Source organism: Macaca nemestrina, chromosome 6 (assembly GCF_043159975.1).
Source record: "Macaca nemestrina isolate mMacNem1 chromosome 6, mMacNem.hap1, whole genome shotgun sequence".
Taxonomy (NCBI): Eukaryota; Metazoa; Chordata; class Mammalia; order Primates; family Cercopithecidae; genus Macaca; species Macaca nemestrina.
Genome location: NC_092130.1, coordinates 108,090,425 through 108,112,272, shown reverse-complemented (window position 1 = coordinate 108,112,272; position 21,848 = coordinate 108,090,425). Strand labels below are relative to the sequence as shown.

At 38.7% G+C, this 21,848-nt stretch overlaps 1 protein-coding gene across 24 annotated transcripts in view; it reads left to right on the top strand.

Moving 5' to 3' along the window:
• Positions 1-21,848, top strand: part of LOC105475214 (microtubule associated serine/threonine kinase family member 4) — a 577,292-nt gene that overhangs the window by 532,651 nt on the left and 22,793 nt on the right. For all 24 annotated transcript variants that reach the window (XM_011730296.3, XM_011730295.2, XM_071098847.1 and 21 more), the window contains 9 exons: positions 3,114-3,322; positions 4,722-4,860; positions 6,768-6,900; positions 7,777-7,942; positions 9,818-9,919; positions 15,367-15,489; positions 15,678-15,790; positions 17,809-17,936; positions 18,284-18,519. In XM_011730296.3, the coding sequence (XP_011728598.2) occupies positions 3,114-3,322; positions 4,722-4,860; positions 6,768-6,900; positions 7,777-7,942; positions 9,818-9,919; positions 15,367-15,489; positions 15,678-15,790; positions 17,809-17,936; positions 18,284-18,519 (1,349 nt within the window). The remainder of the gene's footprint in view (positions 1-3,113; positions 3,323-4,721; positions 4,861-6,767; positions 6,901-7,776; positions 7,943-9,817; positions 9,920-15,366; positions 15,490-15,677; positions 15,791-17,808; positions 17,937-18,283; positions 18,520-21,848) is intronic.

The following is a 21,848-nucleotide window of genomic DNA, read 5'->3' as shown; positions in this document are numbered from 1 at the left end:
TTATCAGCTTAAGGAGATTTTGGGCTGAGATGATGGGGTTTTCTAAATATACAATCATGTAATCTGCAAACAGAGACAATTTGACTTCTTCTTTTCCTAATTGAATACAGTTTATTTCTTTCTCTTGTCTGATTGCCCTGGCCAGAACTTCCAATGCTGTGTTGAATAGGAGTGGTGAGGTTGGGCATCCTTGTCTGGTGCAGGTTTGCAAAGGGAATGCTTCCAGTTTTTGCTCATTCAGTATGATATTGGCTGTGGGTTTGTCATACATAACTCTTATGATTTTGAGATACGTTCTGTCAATGCCTAGTTTATTGAGAGTTTTTAGCATGAAGTGCTGTTGAATTTTGTTGAAGGCCTTTTCTGCATCTGAGATAATCAAGTGTTTTTTGTGGTTGGTTCTGTTTATGTGATGCATTACATTTATTGATTTGCATATGTTGAACTAGCCTTGCATCCCAGGGATGAAGCTGACTTGACCATGGTGGATCAAATGACAACATTTGTATATCAATACTTATCTTCTATTTGAGGGATGGCCAAGTTATTTTCTGTGCTCCTTTGTATTTCTGTCCTGCTACCATCATCTGATTAGGAGCAACTCAAGTTATCTGTGGATTCTTGATAGTAGCTGATCAGTAGTTGAAGAAAGAAAAATATACTAAAAGCCTTTAATCTGATACAAAAAGAACTAGTAGTTGGTTGTTTAATTTAAAAGATAGTCAAAGTAGAAAATAATTTAAAAAGATACATGTTTTAAACATTTTAATTTAGCCTAAATATACATAAATTTCCTAGTCTGTTGATGGAAGGCCTTTTCAAGAAAGTCAGTGTAAACCAGACTTACAATACATTGTTTCTGTTTTCCAATTTTACCTTCATTAATGGTGAAACAAGAACTCGAAGCAATATGAATGTAGGAATCTAGATTTTTGTTATTTTTTCAACTTTTGCCAATCTTGTCACCCACATTAAATCAACAGGAATTTAATTTAGTAACTCACATTTATTAAGATTTTCTAAAACATTTGTTTAGTTTTCTGATAAACAATAGTGCTTACCCTTTTTACACTCATGTTTCATTAGTTTAAATATTTGTTTAAATTAGTTAACCTTAATATCAAATCTAGCCAGCAAAACAGGTGTGGGAATCACTCAGAATGGTGGGAGCCCAAGGCTTTGATCATACTGAAGAGTACCACCAGTTGGTGTGGAAAGCGCTGGGCACCCAGCTGGCTGGTTTACAGTGAGAGTGACAGCACTAGATCATTTGGTGCATTGATTATGGGAGGTATGGTGAAGAAGCTTTTTACTATTCAGTGAAGGAAGAACTAGAAAAACAGAAATGAGAAGAGAAGAAAAATATGAGCAAAGCAAAAATAATAATAATAATGTTTAAAAATATAGATGTGTGATTTGCTGAATAAAGGAAAAAGATGAGCAGGATGAGAAGACAGAGATAAAGATACACATACATGAAAGAAAAAGTAATTCCTAGCTGAACATTTAAGGGAAAAATGTTAACGTTGATTAAACTGGGATTGAATATAGTGGAAATTTATGTCAGTAAATCACCCTGATATATTGATTGAGCGGGAGCATAGGGTGTCCTAGGCCCCCTTGCAGTCATTGTTCAGGGACAGTTAAGTAACTAGTGGAAAATCCATTTCAGATCACATACCACCTGTTTTATAAGGTGGGCACTGGACATGCTTTACTGTGATTGATGGCTCTTCAGGTAAATGATTTCTTGTTTGATTATTGGAGATTTCAAACTTGTTCTCCCATGATATTGACAAGTGAGGAGGACTTGTGACAAAGGAGCCCATCCAAGACATGTTCCTTGTTGCTCATCATTTCCAGATGAACTGTTAAGACTCCTCCTTCTAATTCTCTTATTTCCTTTATCCCAAGCCTCAGTGGGTCTCTTGTCTTTACCTAGACATAATTGGCTCTATGAAGTATTTGGGGGAGGCTTTAGGCAGAAATTGAGTGCAGCCTGGTCTGGTTGTAAAGTTCTCTGACACCTTGACCATGAATTTGAGAGAACAGAAATATAGCTCCATCGTTGGCCCGCTCTTATGCTGAGAAATGCATTTCCTGTTGAAACGGCCATGGGGTAGCACATGCTGAGGATTGCAGTGAGGAAATATGCTACCCTTTGTTGCAAGACACCCCCATATAATGTGTTAAACACGTACTTCTCATTTATCTGGAAATTTCTTCGGAAGTAAATGTCTCTGAATTGGAAGCCAGATACTCTAAGAAGCTGTGGAGTTTTTTGCAGATCCCAAGGGTATAATTTAGAAAATTATTGCTTTAGGGTCTGGGCACAGCGGTACATGCCTGTAGTCCTAGTACTTTGGGAGGCCAAGGAGGTCAGGAGTTTGAGACCAGCCTGGCCAACATGGTGAAACTCTGTCTCTACCAAAAAACACACACTAAATTAACTGGGCATGGTGGCATGCAACTGTAATCCCATCTACTCAGGAGGCTGAGGCACAAGAATCGTATGAACCCAGGAGTCAGAGGTTGCAGTGAGCCAAGAGCGTACCACTGCACTCTGGCCTGGGAGACAGAGCAAGACTCTGTCGCAAAAAAAAAAAAAAAAAAAAAAAAAAAAAAAAAAAAAAAAAAAAAAAAAAAAAAGGAAAAAAAAGAAAATCATTGCTTTAGTTGGTTGAGAAAAAGTGTGTAATATATATATAATGCTAGAAAGGATCTAGTTTGTTATATGTGTGTAATTTTGTTAATTCTTTCCTGTTCTGACATATATCAGATTTTGATGTGTTTGTGGAAAAACTGAAAATGTCAGCTAGCTATTAGGAAATAGCTCACTTTGGGAACTGCTCATTTCCTTCCTTCAGCAGTGAAGATGAATCTGATGCCTGAATATGACCCTTGGCCTTTAACTGAAAGAATTAAAAAAAAATCAATCTAGCCAAAGGCGTTTAGCCTGGGATGGGATGTTTGTAGCTGCCACCTTGTGGGAGCTACATTCCACCTGCCGTGTGAACTTTTAAAAAGTTGATGATTTATATGGTTTACTGTATCCCCAGAACATCCTTACTTTCTCTCTTCCTGTCAACCCCAATACTTCTGCTCCCTTTCAGGGCAGTCTACTTTGTTCGGCATAAAGAATCCCGGCAGAGGTTTGCCATGAAGAAGATTAATAAACAGAACCTCATCCTTCGAAACCAGATCCAGCAGGCCTTTGTGGAGCGGGATATCCTGACTTTTGCAGAAAACCCCTTTGTTGTCAGCATGTATTGCTCCTTTGAAACAAGGCGCCACTTGTGCATGGTCATGGAATATGTGGAAGGTATATCAGTATCTGACATGGAGAACATGACACCTGTACCCAGAAATTCCTTGCTCATTTGTGTTGTTGAAGCTTTCTGTATTTGTGCCACATAATGGCTGTATCCACCTAGGAACTAAAGCCCAGGCAAATGAGATGGCTGTATTCCCAGTCATTATCTTCTGATAATTGCTTGTAAAGTGCCTGCTCTACTATAACAAAGGGAAAATTAGTGCTATCTGGAAAAAGGTTGTTTATCTTTTTTAATAGTTTTTAATCCTAACTACCTCCTCTCAGTTGGTCATTAAAGTTGGAATATAGGTGATGGGATTTTTTTCTACTTATTTTTATTACGTATCATAAAAGTACTCATCACAATTAGTCTTACAGAAAGAAATATATATTCTTTTCAGTCTATGGTATGAAATAAAATGGAAAAGGAGGTACATTCAAGAAAATGAAGCCAGTCTTCCTGATTTTTAGCTTTTTTTCTTTCTTTCTTTAAGAGGTTTGTGGACTACCTTTTCAGTGCTCCAAGTAATCTTATTTCCATCAATTTTACATTAACTTTCTGAGTTCAAGTGACCATGACTTGTTGACATAAAGTTAATAAGATGAATAGATCAGTAGCAATTTCAAGGCATCTAATTTAAGCTGTTGTCATTGAACAGAATCCCAAAACTATAAAACTCAAACATTAGATATCCTTTTAGTTTAACCTTTCCATTTCATAGATGAGCGAAATAAAGTCCAAGAAAGGAAGACTTACTAGATAGAGTGGTAGATAAAAGACAAAAACGTAGCTTGCCTTATTTTCATCTAATGTTCTTTCTACCACACCAATATTTTGCTTTTTTAACCTCTGTTGTGGTTATCTTAACAAAAACAATAACTAACATGTATCACACATTTAGTATGTGATATGTGTTGGGCAATATCCTAAGTTCTTTATATAGATTATCTCATTTAACTCTCATAAGAATTCTAACAAAGATGACATTGTTACCATCCTCGTATTACGGATGAAGGAACCAAGAGTAGTTTGCCTAGGATGTCTCAGCTTATAAGAGGCAGAGATAGAATTTGGACTCAGGTAGCCTGATTCTAGAATCCATGTTTTATGATATTTTAAAATGTTAACATGATCCTAAAATTGTGCTAGCAGTTCTTTAAAGTACAGTTTCACTTCAGAGCCAAACCTTCTCTCTTATGAATACTACTTCTTAAATAAAAATCTGTATTTTCTGCATACCATGTCTTAGTTAGAAACATGACAGGTTCACACACAGACTCCAGTTGTGACTATGATATGCTGTGTCTATGGGTAGAAATGATTTCACCTTGAAATTCTGCAGTCTAAACTGATTTTCTCCATTAAGCCTTGATCCTATAGCTACTAACTCTTTTTCCTGTGTTATAGGGGGAGACTGTGCTACTTTAATGAAAAACATGGGTCCTCTCCCTGTTGATATGGCCAGAATGTACTTTGCCGAGACGGTCTTGGCCTTGGAATATTTACATAATTATGGAATTGTACACAGGGATTTGAAACCAGACAAGTATGTACACAAATGAAATATATATCTTCTTTTGCCCAATACAAAGTTCTTGTATGTTTATAAAGATGTTTACTTTTAATGCAATGTTCATTTTTAAATTCTTCCATAATGTCCAAAATAAGTTGTTTTAACAGTATATATGGTAATTTGTATGTAAATCTTTAAAGGATATGCTTATGTGAAGTTCAGGAAACTCATAGAAAAGAGGATACAATGCGTGTGTGTGTGTGTGTGTATGTATATAAATATATATATATAAATACTTTAAGTTCTGGGATACATATGCAGAATGTGCAGGTTTGTTACATAGGTATACACATGCCATGGTGGTTTGCTGCACCCATCAACCCATCATCTACATTAGGTATTTCTCGTAATGTTATCCCTCCCCTAGTTCCCCACCTCCCACAATGCTTATATTAATAATTTATCAGTCGGGCGCAGTGGCTCACGTCTGTAATCCTAGCACTGTGGAAGGCTGAAGCGGGCAGATCACGAGGTTAGGAGATCGAGATCATCCTGGCTAACGTGGTGAAACCCCATCTCTACTAAAAATATAAAATAATTAGCCGGACGTGATGGTGGGCCTGTAGTCCCAGCTACTCGGGAGGCTGAGGCAGGAGAATGGCGTGAACCCAGGAGGCAGAGGTTACAGTGAGCCAAGATCATGCCACTGCACTCCAGCCTGGGCGACAGAATGAGACCCCGTCTCAAAAAAAAAAAACAAACAAACAAACTTACCAGCAACAAGAGAAAAAGATAATCATAAAGCCAGAGTTAATTTTTTTAAGTTTTTTTTTTTTTAATGATGTAAATGTGATAATGGCTTCATAGAATGCTACTAGTTGTTTTCTGGATAGTTTCTTTATTTGGTGCCATACTTAGATTACCTTTTCCTACTCCAAGATGAAGTGCTTGATATTACATTCTGTTTTACTCACAATTTAATTTTTTAGTAATTTTTAATTTACGTGGAATTGATTTTGGTGTCTGATCTGAGATACAGATAGACTTTTTTTCCCAGATGACTAGCTATTCATCTTGACACCATTTATTAAATATTTCATGCTTTATCCACTAATTTGAGATGCCTCTAAAAACATTACATATTAATATGTAAAGACTTTAAGTGTGCTGAAAAGTTTATGGTAAAGTTGACTCATGCTTATTCTACAAAATTTGAAAAATTCAGGGAAAAAAAAGAGAAAAAAATTCATCCACAATATTACCAAAGACAACTATAACATTTTGGGATATTTCCATCCAGTAGCTTTTTAAAAAAAATCCCTCTATTCTTTTAATTTTTAAATTACTATAATACTGTATATACTATTTAAACTTTTTATTTTCCCACTTAAAATGAAAAGTTTTAAATATATTTAATTGCAGATTCTTTGCATGTGTAGGAAATACAGGTTTTGTGCTTAATGAGTAGAAATTTAAATTAGAGATGGAAGTTGAAATCTGAAACAATGTTTTTCTGGTTTTTTTGTTTTGTTTTGTTTTGTTTTATCTTGTGTCTCATTTGTATCACAAATGGGTTGCTTAGTTCCTGGTATATGCCCTTTCTTTTTCAGTTTCTTAATGTGAAAATGGAAAGGGATCAGAGTTTCATACTCAAATTTTTCCAGAAGTTTCAAAGTGTTATAAATGATGCTGTATGTGGCTGCTCCAACAAAGATTAGCTACGCCTTGTCTCTAGCCCTCCCTTATGAATTACACTCAGCTGCTAGATGGAAGTATTTGACATCTTTGTGTGACTTCATCTCTTTCCAGGCTGGGTTTTGTAATAAGCTTGATGCCCATATATTAAATAGTCTTAGAAATTGATGGGGGTAGGGGGCAAATGAAAATAGATAACCAGCTTATAAAGTGATTATTGTGTTATATGTCCTTCTGCCTCATAGCTTGTTGGTTACCTCCATGGGGCACATAAAGCTGACAGATTTTGGATTATCTAAGGTGGGACTAATGAGCATGACTACCAACCTTTATGAGGGTCATATTGAGAAGGATGCTCGAGAGTTCCTGGATAAACAGGTAAGCTTGGGTGCCATTTAGTTTATTGAGAAATACAAAGTATGGTATTGCCAGTGAAGTTCAGAATCAACTTGTGTGGGCCATCTTCACATTAGTGCTGGTGGTTTAGATGTCTGTATAAACCTTACATTTAATAAAGTGCAAATTGCTTCCATTTTTCTCCCTGGGCCTCTTTGAACTGTCTGCTCCCTCTACATTCCTCTCCCAACATTATGGTCTATTAGCAAGACGAAGGATCTAATTGCACACAAGTGAGAGCGTGAGAGAGACAAATGGAAAACTGTTTTTATAAGGAATTCAGGAGTCTCAGTAGAGTACTTGTGAAACTCATGATGCATTGTACCATCACGGGTGCTAAATCCAAGCCACGGCCCATTTCCCTTTAAGCATGCCTCATTACCATGTGCCCACAATCTGTTCATTGTAAAGTTACTTAAGGTAAACACAGCTCAACTGTCATTGCTTTTATGAAATAACCTGTGTGTGAATGTATTTTGGTCATATAGATACTAAAACTCTCTCTGACAATGACAAAGTTAAAAATGCATTATTATTTTAAATTTAAGGATTGTAAGTGGTTTTAATATTGTATAATAGGTAAAACTACCAAACAGGGTCAGATTCTCAATTTGAAAGTAAACATTACATATAATTTAACATTAGAGCAGAACTGTAAACTTCCCATCTTTGGTAATAATTCTTTGCCTTGGTATTTTAAATACTTTATTATACTTGTTGCTCTTAAGTTCTTTGTCCATGTGATTCCATGTGGTTGAGCAGGTGCATTCTGGGCAAAATAATTGGTGACTAGCCATCTTGCTCATTTTAATTCATGTCTAATATTCCAATTATTCAAATATTGCAATTATCTTTTAGGTCTGCGGCACACCTGAATACATTGCACCAGAAGTGATTCTGAGGCAGGGTTATGGAAAGCCGGTGGATTGGTGGGCCATGGGGATTATCCTCTATGAATTTCTGGTTGGATGCGTGCCCTTCTTTGGGGATACTCCAGAAGAGCTATTTGGACAAGTCATCAGTGGTAAATATCATCAGGAGTTATCTTTAAGTCACTATTGGGAAGCAGCTATTTAATGTAAATCTGTTGAGTGTCACAGTTTTTACTACTAAAATGTTAACCTTTATCAAACAGTTGAACCAACCAATTAAAAGAACTGACTCATCAAAGCATATAACTGACATTCTTAATCTCAAGAGAGCAGTTTTTGTTGAAAATTGATCTGAAGAAATTATGTTAACATAGAATTTGGAAATGTACTAGCAACAAAACCATTTTTTATCGTGTGCTTTTTCTGCAAAGGAAATTGGTGTGGGATTTACAGGCAATTTAATTGCCGTCCAGTCTTCCTTTCCATGATAGGAAAGTTGCACCATGGAAGAAAAGGTTAATGTGGGGAACATTTACATAAATGGGGAAAATGGCTAATGGCATAATGAAGAAATTAACAAAAATGTAATAAACCCTAAAACAAATGTCTACCAAATAATAAATGATGAGAATGGGAAAGCAGCAAATTGAATCCACAGATTGTTAATGATTTCATTGGTAGTTGTTATGGTGTAATGTTATTTCTGTAACAGCTGTTCATCTTTCATTTAAAATTCAATAACTTTCAGATCTTAACCTGCAAGCTGACCCTAACTGTTGTATGTGGCCTGTGGCAAAACTAAATGATAATTAAATAGGGTGTATCACTACCCTACCTGCCGATTTTATAAATTTCCCTGGAACAGATCAGAAAGGTCTCTCTTCTTGAAAGTTTGTCAGGTGTCACTGACATCTTTATCAGCCACCTTCGGTCTATTTGGACTGTGTTTACAAGGTCCAGCATGGAAGTGGGGGAAAAAATCATTTTGCATGTGAGGCCGCTTTATCACAGCAATCTTTTCTGTCATTGACTTTGCAAGCCAGGCATATTTGTAAACTTTAACAAAGCAGATTTGTGAGTTGCCTGCAGTGTATGACCCCTTTATACAATATCTGAGCTGTTTATGGATTTATAACTAGGCTGTTTTCTGATATACTAAGGCCTGAATGGCAAAGGGAATCAACTGTTTAATTAACACAAACAGCAAATGCTGGCTTTGTTCTTGATGCCTTACGGCTCAGATGCATATTCATGTTGTATTTTCCAAATCAGATTTAAACTGCAGCAGAGGAAGCTAGAGGCAGGCACACACAGAAATAACTCATGTTTTTATTGCATTTCCGTACACACAAGCACGCACACCTATCTTCAGGCAAACTCCTTCAGAATGAGAATGTATTCTTAATATTTATGACAGATTTTAAATACTTCCATTACTATGATTACTTTGTGTTGTTTTTTTTTTTTCTTCTTCTTCTTCAGTCTTAGCACTTTGACCTTTTTTGTTTATTTGTTTCCGGAAATAGTTATTTTTGCAAAATTACTTCTTGTTTCTTAGAGCTGAAGAACTCTATGGCTGTGGCCAAATTGTCAGTTGAGGAAATTAAGAGAGAAAAATCTTACCCTGAGATAATCCCTGGATGGATATATTACCCACCTGAAATGGAAGTGTTTAGAGTTTCTATTATTTTAAGTCTTTTAATAACTAGAGAGGCAACTTTTTGGAAGCCAATTCTTTGAAAGAAAAATGAATTTAAAAAGCAAATGAAAGATCTGCTTATTGAAATATTCTCTTCCTACCTTGTAAAAAATCTGTGCTACTTATGTCTTATAAAATAATGCTTCTCAAACATGACTGTGTTTAGGAATCGACTGAAGATCTTGTTGAAATGCAGACTCTGATTTAGTAGGTCTGGAGTGGGCCTGACATTCTGCCTTTCTGACAAATTCCCAGGTGATGACCATGTTGCTGGGACCTGGACCCTCTTGTGAACAATACGGTTATAAACAACTTTTCTTCCTTCTAGATGAGATCAACTGGCCTGAGAAGGATGAGGCACCCCCACCTGATGCCCAGGATCTGATTACCTTACTCCTCAGGCAGAATCCCCTGGAGAGGCTGGGAACAGGTTAGAGCCCATGTGTTTTAATTTTGCTAATAAATGTCTACACGGAGCGCTCTGAAGCTTTTGTTGTTTTGCTTTTGCATAGGCAACATCTGTTAGTTGATGTAGAACATGACTGCAACACTTTATAGCAATAATATTTTGGATTTTGTTTCCTGATTCAAAGCAGTGTGTACACTAAGAGGGTTGGTTGGTTGTCTTTGTTTTTTGTTGTTTTTGTGTTTGGCAAAGCAGAAATTATGCTTAATTTGTTTCAATAAATAAAGCTTCTCTGGAAGAAAACCTCAAAGGCACATGTAACTCTTCTGTCCTGAAAAGCATGCATCTTAAATAACTTGAAACAGAGGATTCGCTATTTGGAACTCTTTTTGTTTTTGTCTTTAAATATACATCCCCATACGGATTTGACCCAGCATGTTACTATCCACAGGCTTTGAAATGGGTTATCAGTACTTGGACTAATTACTAGAAATGAGTGCCTGGGGTTGAACCATGCTGTCCTGTCACAGTGATCAGCACAGTGATGAGCACCATGACCCAAGAAAGCGAATTAAAAACCACTGCCTTTCAGGATTAACAAGATAGTAGATTTGCTTTTTGCTGATAATTTTTTCTGACTGTTCTGCCAGCATTTTATTCCCTTTTCTTCTCTGTATTCTGAATAGACAGACGTAGCGATCCCAGTATAGAGTCCCAGTCTGCCCAAGTATGTGAATTTATGTAGATGAGACTAAATATTAAATATAAATGCACATAGTCTAGCCAGCCTCCATAATTTTCATCAGTGAAAAGTGTTGGCTTGATGGATTATTTACTCTGAGCTGTTTCATTCTACCCCCATTTTAATAGAAATAACAGAAAATACTGAAGAAATCATTTTCTCCCCCATTTTTTTCCAAGACAAAAATTTGAAACAGCTACAAATATTTATTGTATTCTCCACATTCACCTACCGATTCTCCTATTGGAGGTCTCTGTTCTTACCTAAGTGTAGACGAATGCAGTGCTACTAGAGTTTATGATAATGCGTTATAGCAAGGGTCAGCAAGCTACAGCCAGATTTGTCCCACAGCCTGGTATTGTAAATAAAGCTTTACTGAAACACCTCCACGTCCCACTCATTTAGGTATTGTATGGCTGCTTTCATGCTATAAGGACGGAGTTAGGTAGTCATGACAGACCGTATGCCATGCAAAGACTAAAATGTGTACTGTTTTGCCTTTTACACAAAAGCTTCGCAGACCCTGCATTAGAGAATCCAAAAAGGCTTAAAATTAGGGCTTCACTAGAAAACTTCTTTTAGTTGAGCCTCTCACTAGAGCACCTTGTGCCTTTTTTTACTTTTTTCAGTGGGTGAGTGGACTTTTAACCTGAAAACCCAATATAAATTGAGGTTGAGGGCATAAACTCCACAGTCAGCTAACCTGAGTTTAAATCTCAGCTGTATGACCCTGCACAGGTTACTTCTTTTTCTAGTGCTCATCTCCTCATTTGTGAAAAGGAAATGTTTGAAGTGCTACCTCATAGGATTATTATAAAGATAAAAACAGATCATTCTAGGGAAGAGGAGGCATTCTGCTGGATGGCTTTTTAAAACATTTCCTCCAGAGTCATCTGCCTCATTAACAACAGTTTTATCTTAAAATTATTTTCTAAGTTCATAAACTGACATGATTTCTTATTCTGTTATGAATGCATACTGCCCTAGTCCTTCAATCAGCCCATAATATGTGTTTTTTGTTTGGTTTTTGGTTGGTGGGTGGGTGGGGTGGTTTGTTTGTTCATTTATTTAGAGATGGCATCTCACTCTGTCACCCCGGCTGGAGTGCAGTGGTGTGATCTTGGCCCACTGCAACCTCCACCTCCCAGGTTCAAGCGATTCTCATGCCTAAGCCTCCCGAGTAGCTGGGACCACAGGTGCATGCCACCATGCCCAGCTACTTTTTGTATTTTTAGTAGAGATGGGGTTTTGCCATGTTGGCCAGGCTGGTCTTGAACTCCTGGCCTCAACTGATCCACCCACCTTGGCCTCCCAAAGTGCTGAGATTACAGCCTTATGAGCCAACGTGCCTGGCTCCATCATATATGTTTTAATCCCTGTTACCTGAGGTCAGGTGTAGAATTTTCCACTTGTGGTGTCATATTGGTGCTCAAAAAGTTTCAGATTTTGGAGCATTTCAGATTTAAAATTTTCAGACCAAGGATGTTCAGCCTGTATTCTGCCCCGTATTTACCCTCCAGGAAAACTTGGATTCTTGTTTGGGCTTCATTTAACTAGACAAGGATGTGATAATGATCAGCATCTCTGTGTTTATAAATCATAGGCTGCAAGTTACTTCTCTGCACATTTTCTCGTTGACTGCTACTTTCAGTCTTTTTAGGGTTTGACAGTTTGAAGAACGAATCTCCTAACAGAAACCCAGAAGAGACATTTAAAAGACCCTACCCAAGCTCTTAGAATTGTCAAGTGCTTGCCAAACAGGCCAGTCCAACATGACAGGTCCCAGTAGGGCCCAGAGCCTGAGGCTGAGAATCCCGCAGGCCTGCCATGCTGCTCCCAATGACAGCATTTTGTATTTAATGCATATTTAGTGGGCAAAATAATGCACCGTGAAAATGTGCGAATGCACATTTGCCCAAGAGATTAGAGAGGCTGAGAAAAAGGGTGTGAAGAACATAATGGATGTTTAAGAAACTTCCATGAAAGGAGAGAAAAGGGAAAGTGTTAGTGTCAAAGCATAACTTGCAATTTGGGAGCTTGTCCTACTGGAACTATACTTTTGAACTTGTAGAATATTGAGTGGCAGCCTGACTCATTGGACTTCAGAGCTGCTCAGATGTCACTGCTACCCATGTCTTGAATAGTTTCTTCATTGCCCTGAGTCTCAGTTTCCTAGTCTATGGAAATGGGCGTTGTATATACTTCACAGGATTATTGTGAGGAGTAAATGCAAAAATGTTCATGAAGGTATCTAGTTCATTTACTAAGTACCTAGCAAGAGCTCAAGGAATAATGTTTCCTTTCCCTTCATGATGAATTCTTACAATGAGAACTATCATTTGCATGAGTGATTTGTTTTTAGCTCACGATGCTATCACCCATATTTTACCAAAAATTTAGCCCGGAGTCATTTTCCCCCAATTCCCCCCCACCCCGCTTTCTTTTCTTCCTTATCTCTCCATAAGTGCATGAGAAACTGGACCAACTAATACCAGCTTCTCATAAGTGAGGCACAAAGGCCAAAGGGTGAGAAATGTGAGCTAAATCAACCATGGGCTGTGAGTCCTTGAGGAGGACCCATTTGTCATTGTCTACAGGGATGAAATGAAGGCTCTCACCAGCTTGGGTCCCAGAGGATAGCAGGTGGTGGGGTAAAACCCCCGACACTGGCTGCAGTCTGGTTGAGCTCTTGGCCCTAGAGAAACTGCTTTTCTGATAAAGTTGAGCAACCCAAAATGTGAGGGCTGGACCGTTGATATGGCCCCATGAGCAGCAGCTGAAGTGATAGTCATTGTGGTCTAGTGGAACCATCACTGCACTAGGAGTTCAGAGATGTGTGTTGTGGACCACTAACTAGGGCTTCCCCTATCCGACATCCTCACCGTGCTGACGACCTCCATGTTGGGTAGGGAAACAGTTAAGCCCTCTTAGCTTTCGTATTCTGTTTCTCCAAGTAAAAGAGCGCTAGAAGAAAATGAGATGGGCACTTGTGTATACGGGCATTGATTAGGGATAGGTGAGAGCAAGGATGCATGGTTGGCTGGAATGAGACTCTGCAGAGGTGCTGTAGAACAGACACATGAGTTGGCTGTTAGGCTCAGGTCCCCAGTATTGGCAGTTCTGAATCTGTTTGCAAAGCGATGCAAGAGAGATGGTGGAGTAGGAACAAATTAAAGCATGCCTCCGCCTTATATGTGGCACTGAGGTTGGGCCTGGGTGTTTTTAGGCAGGCCTAGGTTCAGCCTTGAATCTTTACCCTCTGGGGGATCATGGTCCATGGTGTTTTATTGCTTATGCTTCATTTCCACATCCACAAAAGGTGTTGTAATGCCCACTTCGTGTGGTTATATTTGATGATTTAATTAAAGGAAACAAGATACCTGTCCCATAGCATCTAGTGCAATACTTGTCACAAGTTGACTCTCAGTCGTAGCTGCTCATGCTTATTGTCAGATTTCAGTATTTTGCTAGAAATGTGGAAACCACCTGGATAGAATAAGGTAAAGATTCTAATTAAATGTTTTATAAAGAAGAATCCATTTCCCCCTTTTTTGGGTAATTTCCTCACTTTGATGTTTTCACTCCATTCCATCATTTTCAGAACACCAATTTGCCCTGGCTGGATTCAGAGCTAGGGCTGACACTATGCCTTATGCTAGAGGGGTCCAGTGAGGACAGAGTCCAATCTTTGATCCACAGACAGCAACCCCCAACCAAGATTCACAGCCCATTTTGTATTCAACTTGGCATTTCTCATCCTATTCTTTTTGTACCCCACAGAGGACAGGATGAGAGGCCTGGGTGACAATTACAAGAACGAGGCATTTACTTGCACCTAGCAGAGATCTTTTGGCAGGGAGGCTGATTAGACCCTTTATTAACGTCTCAGATATCTCTCAGAGTTTTTTCAGGGTTGATTCTTTGTTATCTCTCCAACAATATGTGTGCTGGTGGCAGGGCGGGGGTCTGATTCTTATGCTATGATATTATATCGTGTACCTTTTTCTCTTTATATGGGATACAGTATTCATATTTTTGATGGCCTGTCCTTTAAAATCACTCTTTAAAATTATGAACTGAATTGAAAACATTTCACTGAATTATGCTATCATGCTGACTTGGCAAAAAGAAGCCTAAAACTTGGAAATGGTGATTGATATTTTAGAGGCATTAAAAGTCTTTAAAACAGATTTGTCAGTTTCCTACCTACGAATCTGTAGTTCACAGAATCTAATTCTTATCTATGTTAATGAGCAATCCAATAAAATTGAATGGTAACCCCTATAAATAATATTTAGGAAAAATTTATCAATATTCACTTCTCCTCCAGAGGAAATGTTGCTGTGAACACATTTTGCACCTTGTTAGAATTTCTCTGGGTTTTTATTGAGTGAGTCTGCTGTGGGCCAATATTTATCCACATCTCCAGGTTCAGCATAATGTGATTTTAAGTGTCCACAACATTAACCTTTGAAAAATGGAGGAAGTCATGGAAAAAACTAACAAAGAAAAACAGTGCCATAGCAACTGCTGTTAGCAACATCACATCTCCTACTGACAAATTATCAGAAAAATTTTTGGGGCTTTGGTTGTAGAATGAAAAAGTATGATTTTCATGTCTGTATTTCTTTGCTGATATGTTTTCAAAATTGTTAAAAACTGATGTTTGCCTTTGCTTAGTGGGGATAGTTTAACACTTTCCTCTCTGTCTCTACCTGCCCACTTCCAGGTGGTGCATATGAAGTCAAACAGCATCGATTCTTCCGTTCTTTAGACTGGAACAGTTTACTGAGACAGAAGGCAGAATTTATTCCCCAACTGGAATCTGAGGATGACACAAGTTATTTTGATAGTATGTGCTTTATCTGACATAAAATATTGTTTGGCCTTTACTCGATAAATAATTACCTTTGCTTTTGAAACTCTTCATATCTCTGAGTTCTTAAACATAATGCTGATTCGATACAGAAACTCATAATTAAAATATCTAAACACTGAAAATCTGAGTAATTGGACCTGTTCCCAAACATTTCACTGCAGCTCGGTCTGAGAAGTATCATCATATGGAAACGGAGGAAGAAGACGACACAAATGATGAAGATTTTAATGTGGAAATAAGGCAGTTTTCTTCATGTTCACATAGGTTTTCAAAAGTAAGTGAAATGTGGCATAAACATACAGAGTCTCTCTGGGAGGATCTCCCGCTGGCCAGATAGTATCCCCGAACAGCTGGACACTTACTCTTTTCCAGGGTTTGAGGTCTCCTATGCCCAAACTTCCTTTTTTGTTGAAGAAAAGTGATCCCCTCAACTTATAGTCTGTCCGTATGCTACTGTGAAAATGTATTTCTCTCTCCATGAATTAAGATCTTGTTTTCTTAGGGGCATAGCCTTGCACCCAAAGTCTTGTTTTTGAAGTGTGTAACTGCTACTTATATGATGACTTTGCCTTGAATGTCTCACCTGGCTCAATGCCAGGCTGTAGAGGCACCACTCGTTGCTTTTAACTTAGGATGACGAGCGCCAGCTTCACTGTGTGCAGAGTCATCTCCTAGGGATTACACAGAGTACAACAAAAGGAGAAGGCTCAGTCCTTGACATAAGCAAAGATACCTGGGGACAGTTGACTGTAAGATTGTAAAGTCTCGTAACTGCTGGGCATGGTGGCTCACACCTATAATTCCAGCACTTAGAGAGGCAGAGGCAGGAAGATAGCTTGAACCCAGGAGTTCGAGACCGGCCTGGGCAATATAGCGAGTTCCTGTTCTCCACAAAAAGGAAAAAAAAAAAAAAGACTCGTAACCAGTAAACAGAAATTATAAGCCATATTGAAAAGGCAGTAGGAAGCCAAGCTAGAATCATGAAAATGGTAGAAGATAATAAAGCTGATGATTGAGAAAAGATGCCTTTTTACCAGAAGAGGTAAGATTAAAAAAATAATTAATCAAAACAAAACTGATAGTTCTGAGACAGAACAGGGCCCTAGGAAAAATGGAAATCAACATGAGGGTACGCTACCTCCCTTTTGCTATTTTCAGTAGCTACATATTTTCTGTTGCCATGGCATTTTGCATGATTGTCATTTAGCTTTTCTATAACATTTAGTGATTTTAAAGTGCTCTGTAGCTTTTTCTAAATGATTACCTAGATGCACCTGCAAATTGGCCAGCACTACCCTCCCTGTTTATGGGAATGGCATTGAGGTAAGGATTTCCCTGGAGAAGGTGGTAGCCAGTCTGTCCTAGAGCCAGGACAGAAGCTTTGCTAAGTGTGGACTCAGACCAGGACTGTTCTCTGGGTCATCAAAGACAACAAAGCCAACCCCTAAACACTGCTTCCTTCTTTGCCTTGGTGGGTATTGCATTTTCCCACTGTCTCCTGTTCTTTAGCCACTTTCCTGCTATTCCTAGTAGATTACAGGAGGCCTCAGGACCATTCCCATGAGAGCAGCAAGTGTCTGAGCAGGGCAGTAGGGAGTGCTTCCTACCCTAGGCTCTTAGACCCCCATTTTACCTTCTCTCTTTCCTATGAGACAACAGAGGTTCAGAGATAGCTGAGACCTTGGGCTTACCTGAGATCCGATCCCCTTCAGGAACCCCGGCACCAACATAGGAAACTGCCTGTCTGTAGATGTGATTTGTAAGCGAAACAAATACCTCTGGCTCTTACAACAAAATATGTACTGCATCCCTGCCACACCACCACCCAGTCTTGAAACAGATAGTTTATTCTTCTGTTGGCACTCAATTCCAATTCATTTTTCTTCTTCCTACCCCTGACTGGTGGCCATTAAATCTTTTTCTCTGTTATTTTCTTTTTCCAGTTGACTTCATGGTTAAAAAGTAATCAAGATGTGCATTGATCCCGAGGCCTAGAACTCCACTGCATCTGTGGATTTTGTTTGCAGATACAAAGTCCGCAACAAGATATGATGAGAGGATGATGAATTCATAGCTCCCTATTTGTATATATGTACACACTCACACTCACACTCACTCACTCTGACCCTTCCTCTCAGGATTCTGGTCAACAACACTGGAAAGTACTTTCTGAATACACAATTTCAGTTCAGAATTTAGTTATCCTCTCAGGTTTTCCTCCCAAGACTTGGAGTGTTTTTCTGACAAACTCTTTTTAGTAGATATTAATAGCACCAATTATTTGCCTTCCAGGTTTTCAGCAGTATAGATCGAATCACTCAGAATTCAGCAGAAGAGAAGGAAGACTCTGGGGACAAAACCAAAAGCACAACCTTGCCATCCACAGAAACACTGAGCTGGAGTTCAGAATATTCTGAAATGTATGTGAAATGCCTCTTAAGTAATATAAGCAGTAGCTACTAGAGCAGAGTTTCTTAAACTTCAGTGAGCACCAGAATACCTGGGAGACTTGTTAAAACACAGATCTCCCACCTCCAGAGTTTCTGATCCAGTAGATCTCGGGTGGGGCCTGAAAATGTGCATTTCTGACAAGTACCCAGATTATGCAGATGTTGCTGCTCTGGGTACCACACATTAAGAACCACTGTGCTAGACATCTCTTGGTTAGGCTTATCTAAGTCCGATTTTCACCTGGTTTCTTCCAAAATTCACCTTTAACACAGTTTTCTAGTATGTGTATATGACTTTGTTTTTGCTTTTAATTAAGGCAACAGCTATCAACATCCAACTCTTCAGATACCGAAAGCAACAGACATAAACTCAGTTCTGGCCTACTTCCCAAACTGGCTATTTCAACAGAGGGAGAACAAGATGAAGCTGCCTCCCGCCCTGGAGACCCCCATGAGGAGCCAGGAAAGCCAGCCCTTCCCCCTGAAGAGAGTGCCCAGGAGGAGCCCGAGGTCACCACTCCAGCCAGCACCATCAGCAGCTCCACCCTGTCAGGTAAGCCTCGGGCCATAGTGCCTGCTGTCCTCCTCACCACACTAAGTGACTCCTAGCGCTCGGTCCCAGGGATGGCCTTGCCAGGCAGTAAAGATGGGTGTTTTACGCTGCTAGACTTTCTCCATGACCTCAGTCCTTAGGCTTGGGACACGATCTTCTGAGATCTAAGATGAGATATCTCAGACTGCTCCTCAGTGCTCAGCCATGCAGCAAACTGTTATTGCTTCGGTTTGACCTTGGGGCCAAATTTCACCTTCTCAGCCAGGTGGCAGGGAATCTTTTGAGGGAAATAAGTCAGAATATGCTAAGGGAGTGTGTTCTCAGTTGTTGATGCACAGGTATGTCTTATGCAGTTGCATCTAACTCAAAGTTCAGTGTGAGAGCCAGTATCCAGTAGTCAGCTTGTCAAAATTACCCTTGAAGATGTCTTGAATCACCCGTAAGGCACAGTATAAACCCAGGTTTCTCTCTAGCATTGAAATAGATGGTTGTTTCTTTGATGGAGTTGGCTTTTGTTAAAGGGTTATGTTGTACCAAATAATTTCTCTCTCCACACTAGACTCAGGCTCAGTGCAGCGTAACACTTAATGCTGTCCTGGTCCATCTAGGACTAAGGAGGGGAAAGGGGAGTCAGAAATACCAACATGATTTAAATTGGTATGTTACGTGCATATGAAATAACTCCACTGAAGACAAAAGTTACCTTCCCCATCTCTGGGTAATTGGAGTAAGAAACTCCTGAGACATCTTTGCATGTTTGAGAGGCAGTTAAGTGGGCTTGGGCCTTTGAAAGCACTTTTTTAATGTTACGTTTGTGTGATGTAACCTTCCTGACAAGAGGAACAGTGTCTTCACAGATTTTTTAAGGAGCTTAATATATCGTGGATACTTGCTGGTCATTAATAATGGAGGTATCCTCACTAGATAATCAAACTTGCAATTAACTGCCCCAGAACAAGCCTCTTAAGTTCATTTAAAGTATCATTTGGTTTATGAAAATTTTATGCACAGCATGTTCTTCTATAGAGTATGTGCATTTATGCTTTTTCAAAAAGTAAAAGATGTATATGGCTTAGAATTGCTATAATGAATGTTTTCATTAAGCTACATTCAATATGCTGTATTGATAACCATGAATGATTCCAAGATTTTTCATCAACGTTTTTTAAACTAAGTGAATATTCATAGTGTAAGCTTTTTTTTTTTAATCATTTCAAGAAAAACAAATTTTATGGACTGGATTTATTTCAACCTCACTAAGAAGTTTGGATCTGTGAAGCTTCACATGTGCTTATAGTTTATTGTGGAGGAAAATAATGTTAGATTTTCTTCTCTCTCTTCACTTCAGTTCTGTTTTCATTTTGCATAATTCCACTTATCCTAACCATAAAGCCAAGAGAACAGCAATGAGGAAGTAGTGTAAAGGCAACGTGTTAGACTAAGATTCCTGAGCATCTCTAGCTCATGTTGATGCTCAGATCACATGTAGATATCTTGGTACTTTCTGTTCCTGGTTACAAAAGCCTTTATCTGGTTCTTAGTTACCTTACTCTGAATAGTGTATATTCACCTCGATTTAAAATTTATGCTGAATATAGTGAACTGTTTACTATCTCTTAGTCTCCTCAGCCTACTCACTACTGGAAGAGTAGGAGGGGAAGGGAGGGGAATCGTGTCTAAGCATTTGATTGATTACTTTCATAATTAAAAAAAAATCCACCTAGGTCCTGCCATGCATTTTGATTAATAGATTCACACCATCTTTCTCTCTCTCTTTCTCTCTCCCCCATACACACACTAAAAATAATCAAAGGCCTTGGGGGCTGTGCAGAATAGAGAGATGAGCTGATTTGCTTATAGCCAAGGGTAATTAGGGAGTCTGAAAACCGTGACTGTAGTAAAATTAAATTTGTTGATTTTTATATTGCTCCACCACCAAAAAGAAGGAACCCTTGACATTTAGAGAACATTAAAGTGACATTATCTACCATTGGTAGAAAAGAAGCTCACGCTTATATGCAGTGCTGCAAAATGAGATGGCAGAGGCAAGGGGGAGAGGTGACACACGGTTGTATATCCACACTCTGGCATTTAGGGAAGTACAACTTTATACCTGTTTCTCTTTTATCATGACTACATTGTGTTTGAAGCCATGCAAAATAAATGTCTTGAAGTCTTAGATGTAGGGGTCGAATGTATCCAACAATTACTCATTGTAAAGAGATTCAACTTTTCATTTTAGACTTGTCAGTGATCCCATCCAAACCAAATTACAAAGAAGCAAGTGTGTACCTTACTCAAAGGGAAGCTTCAGTTTTGTGAGATGAGATTTATTACTTGCGAAGTAGTTTTTATCAAGACCTTCAGTAGTTGATTTCTGTAACAGAATGGAATATACTGTTAAATGAGAATGATCTTATCTTATAGGAGTAAAAAGATTGATATTTGCCTTAACGTTATCTCCCTTTGTTGGTCAGATGGGTGTTATGTGTAAGTCCATGAGTATTTTCCTGTACATACGCACAGTAGATGACCACAAAGTGTGTCATGCCTAAAGCCGCCGTCCAAATTCCCAGCTTCCCTTAGCTAGACCACAGCTGTAAGGTCTGAACTTTGTCCATGAGCTTGGGCCAAACTACAACCGTACCACTAAGTGGTGTATAGACGGCAATGTAAGAGAAATGCTGGTTAAGTCTAAGTCTAATTCTTTCCTAGGCAAACAGTGTCATATGGTCAGCACTTCAAAATATGCTGGCTGCTCTTTCAAAAGATCGTTTATAGTGGTGTGAAATACTCTGCATGGATTGTATCTCTAAAGGTGATGAGGCAGTTGAAGATTTTTAAGCATGGGGCTTATAATATAGCATTTAGAAGTAAAAATGAGATGAGCATTGTCTCTCCTGGATGGACGAAAATGTGCTATCAATGATGTTTTTAAAGAAAAGCAAGATAGAAGATCAATAACCTGGGAAAGAAAGAGTGAGACAAATCAAAAGGAATAGCTGTCCAGCTTCCTTCTGGGGGACTCAACATGTCACCCTGCTGCAGAGCTTTCTTTACTCTCGGCCTCTGCATTCACTGGACCAGCATCAGTGATGTTCCATTTCTGCACCCACCTCCATATTTATCCTCTCTTATGCTCCATTGTTGAGGGAAGTCCTCATTTTTTTAAGTTAAAAATAACTCCAGTTTATATTAAAGATTAACAAAATTAAAAGTAAAGAAGGTGTGGTTTAGAGGGGAGAGGAAATAGCATGAGGGAGGATCAGCATTTGATACGCTGGATTAAAAGCCAGGAGGATGAAGTGAGCTTGAGTAATGAAGAGAGT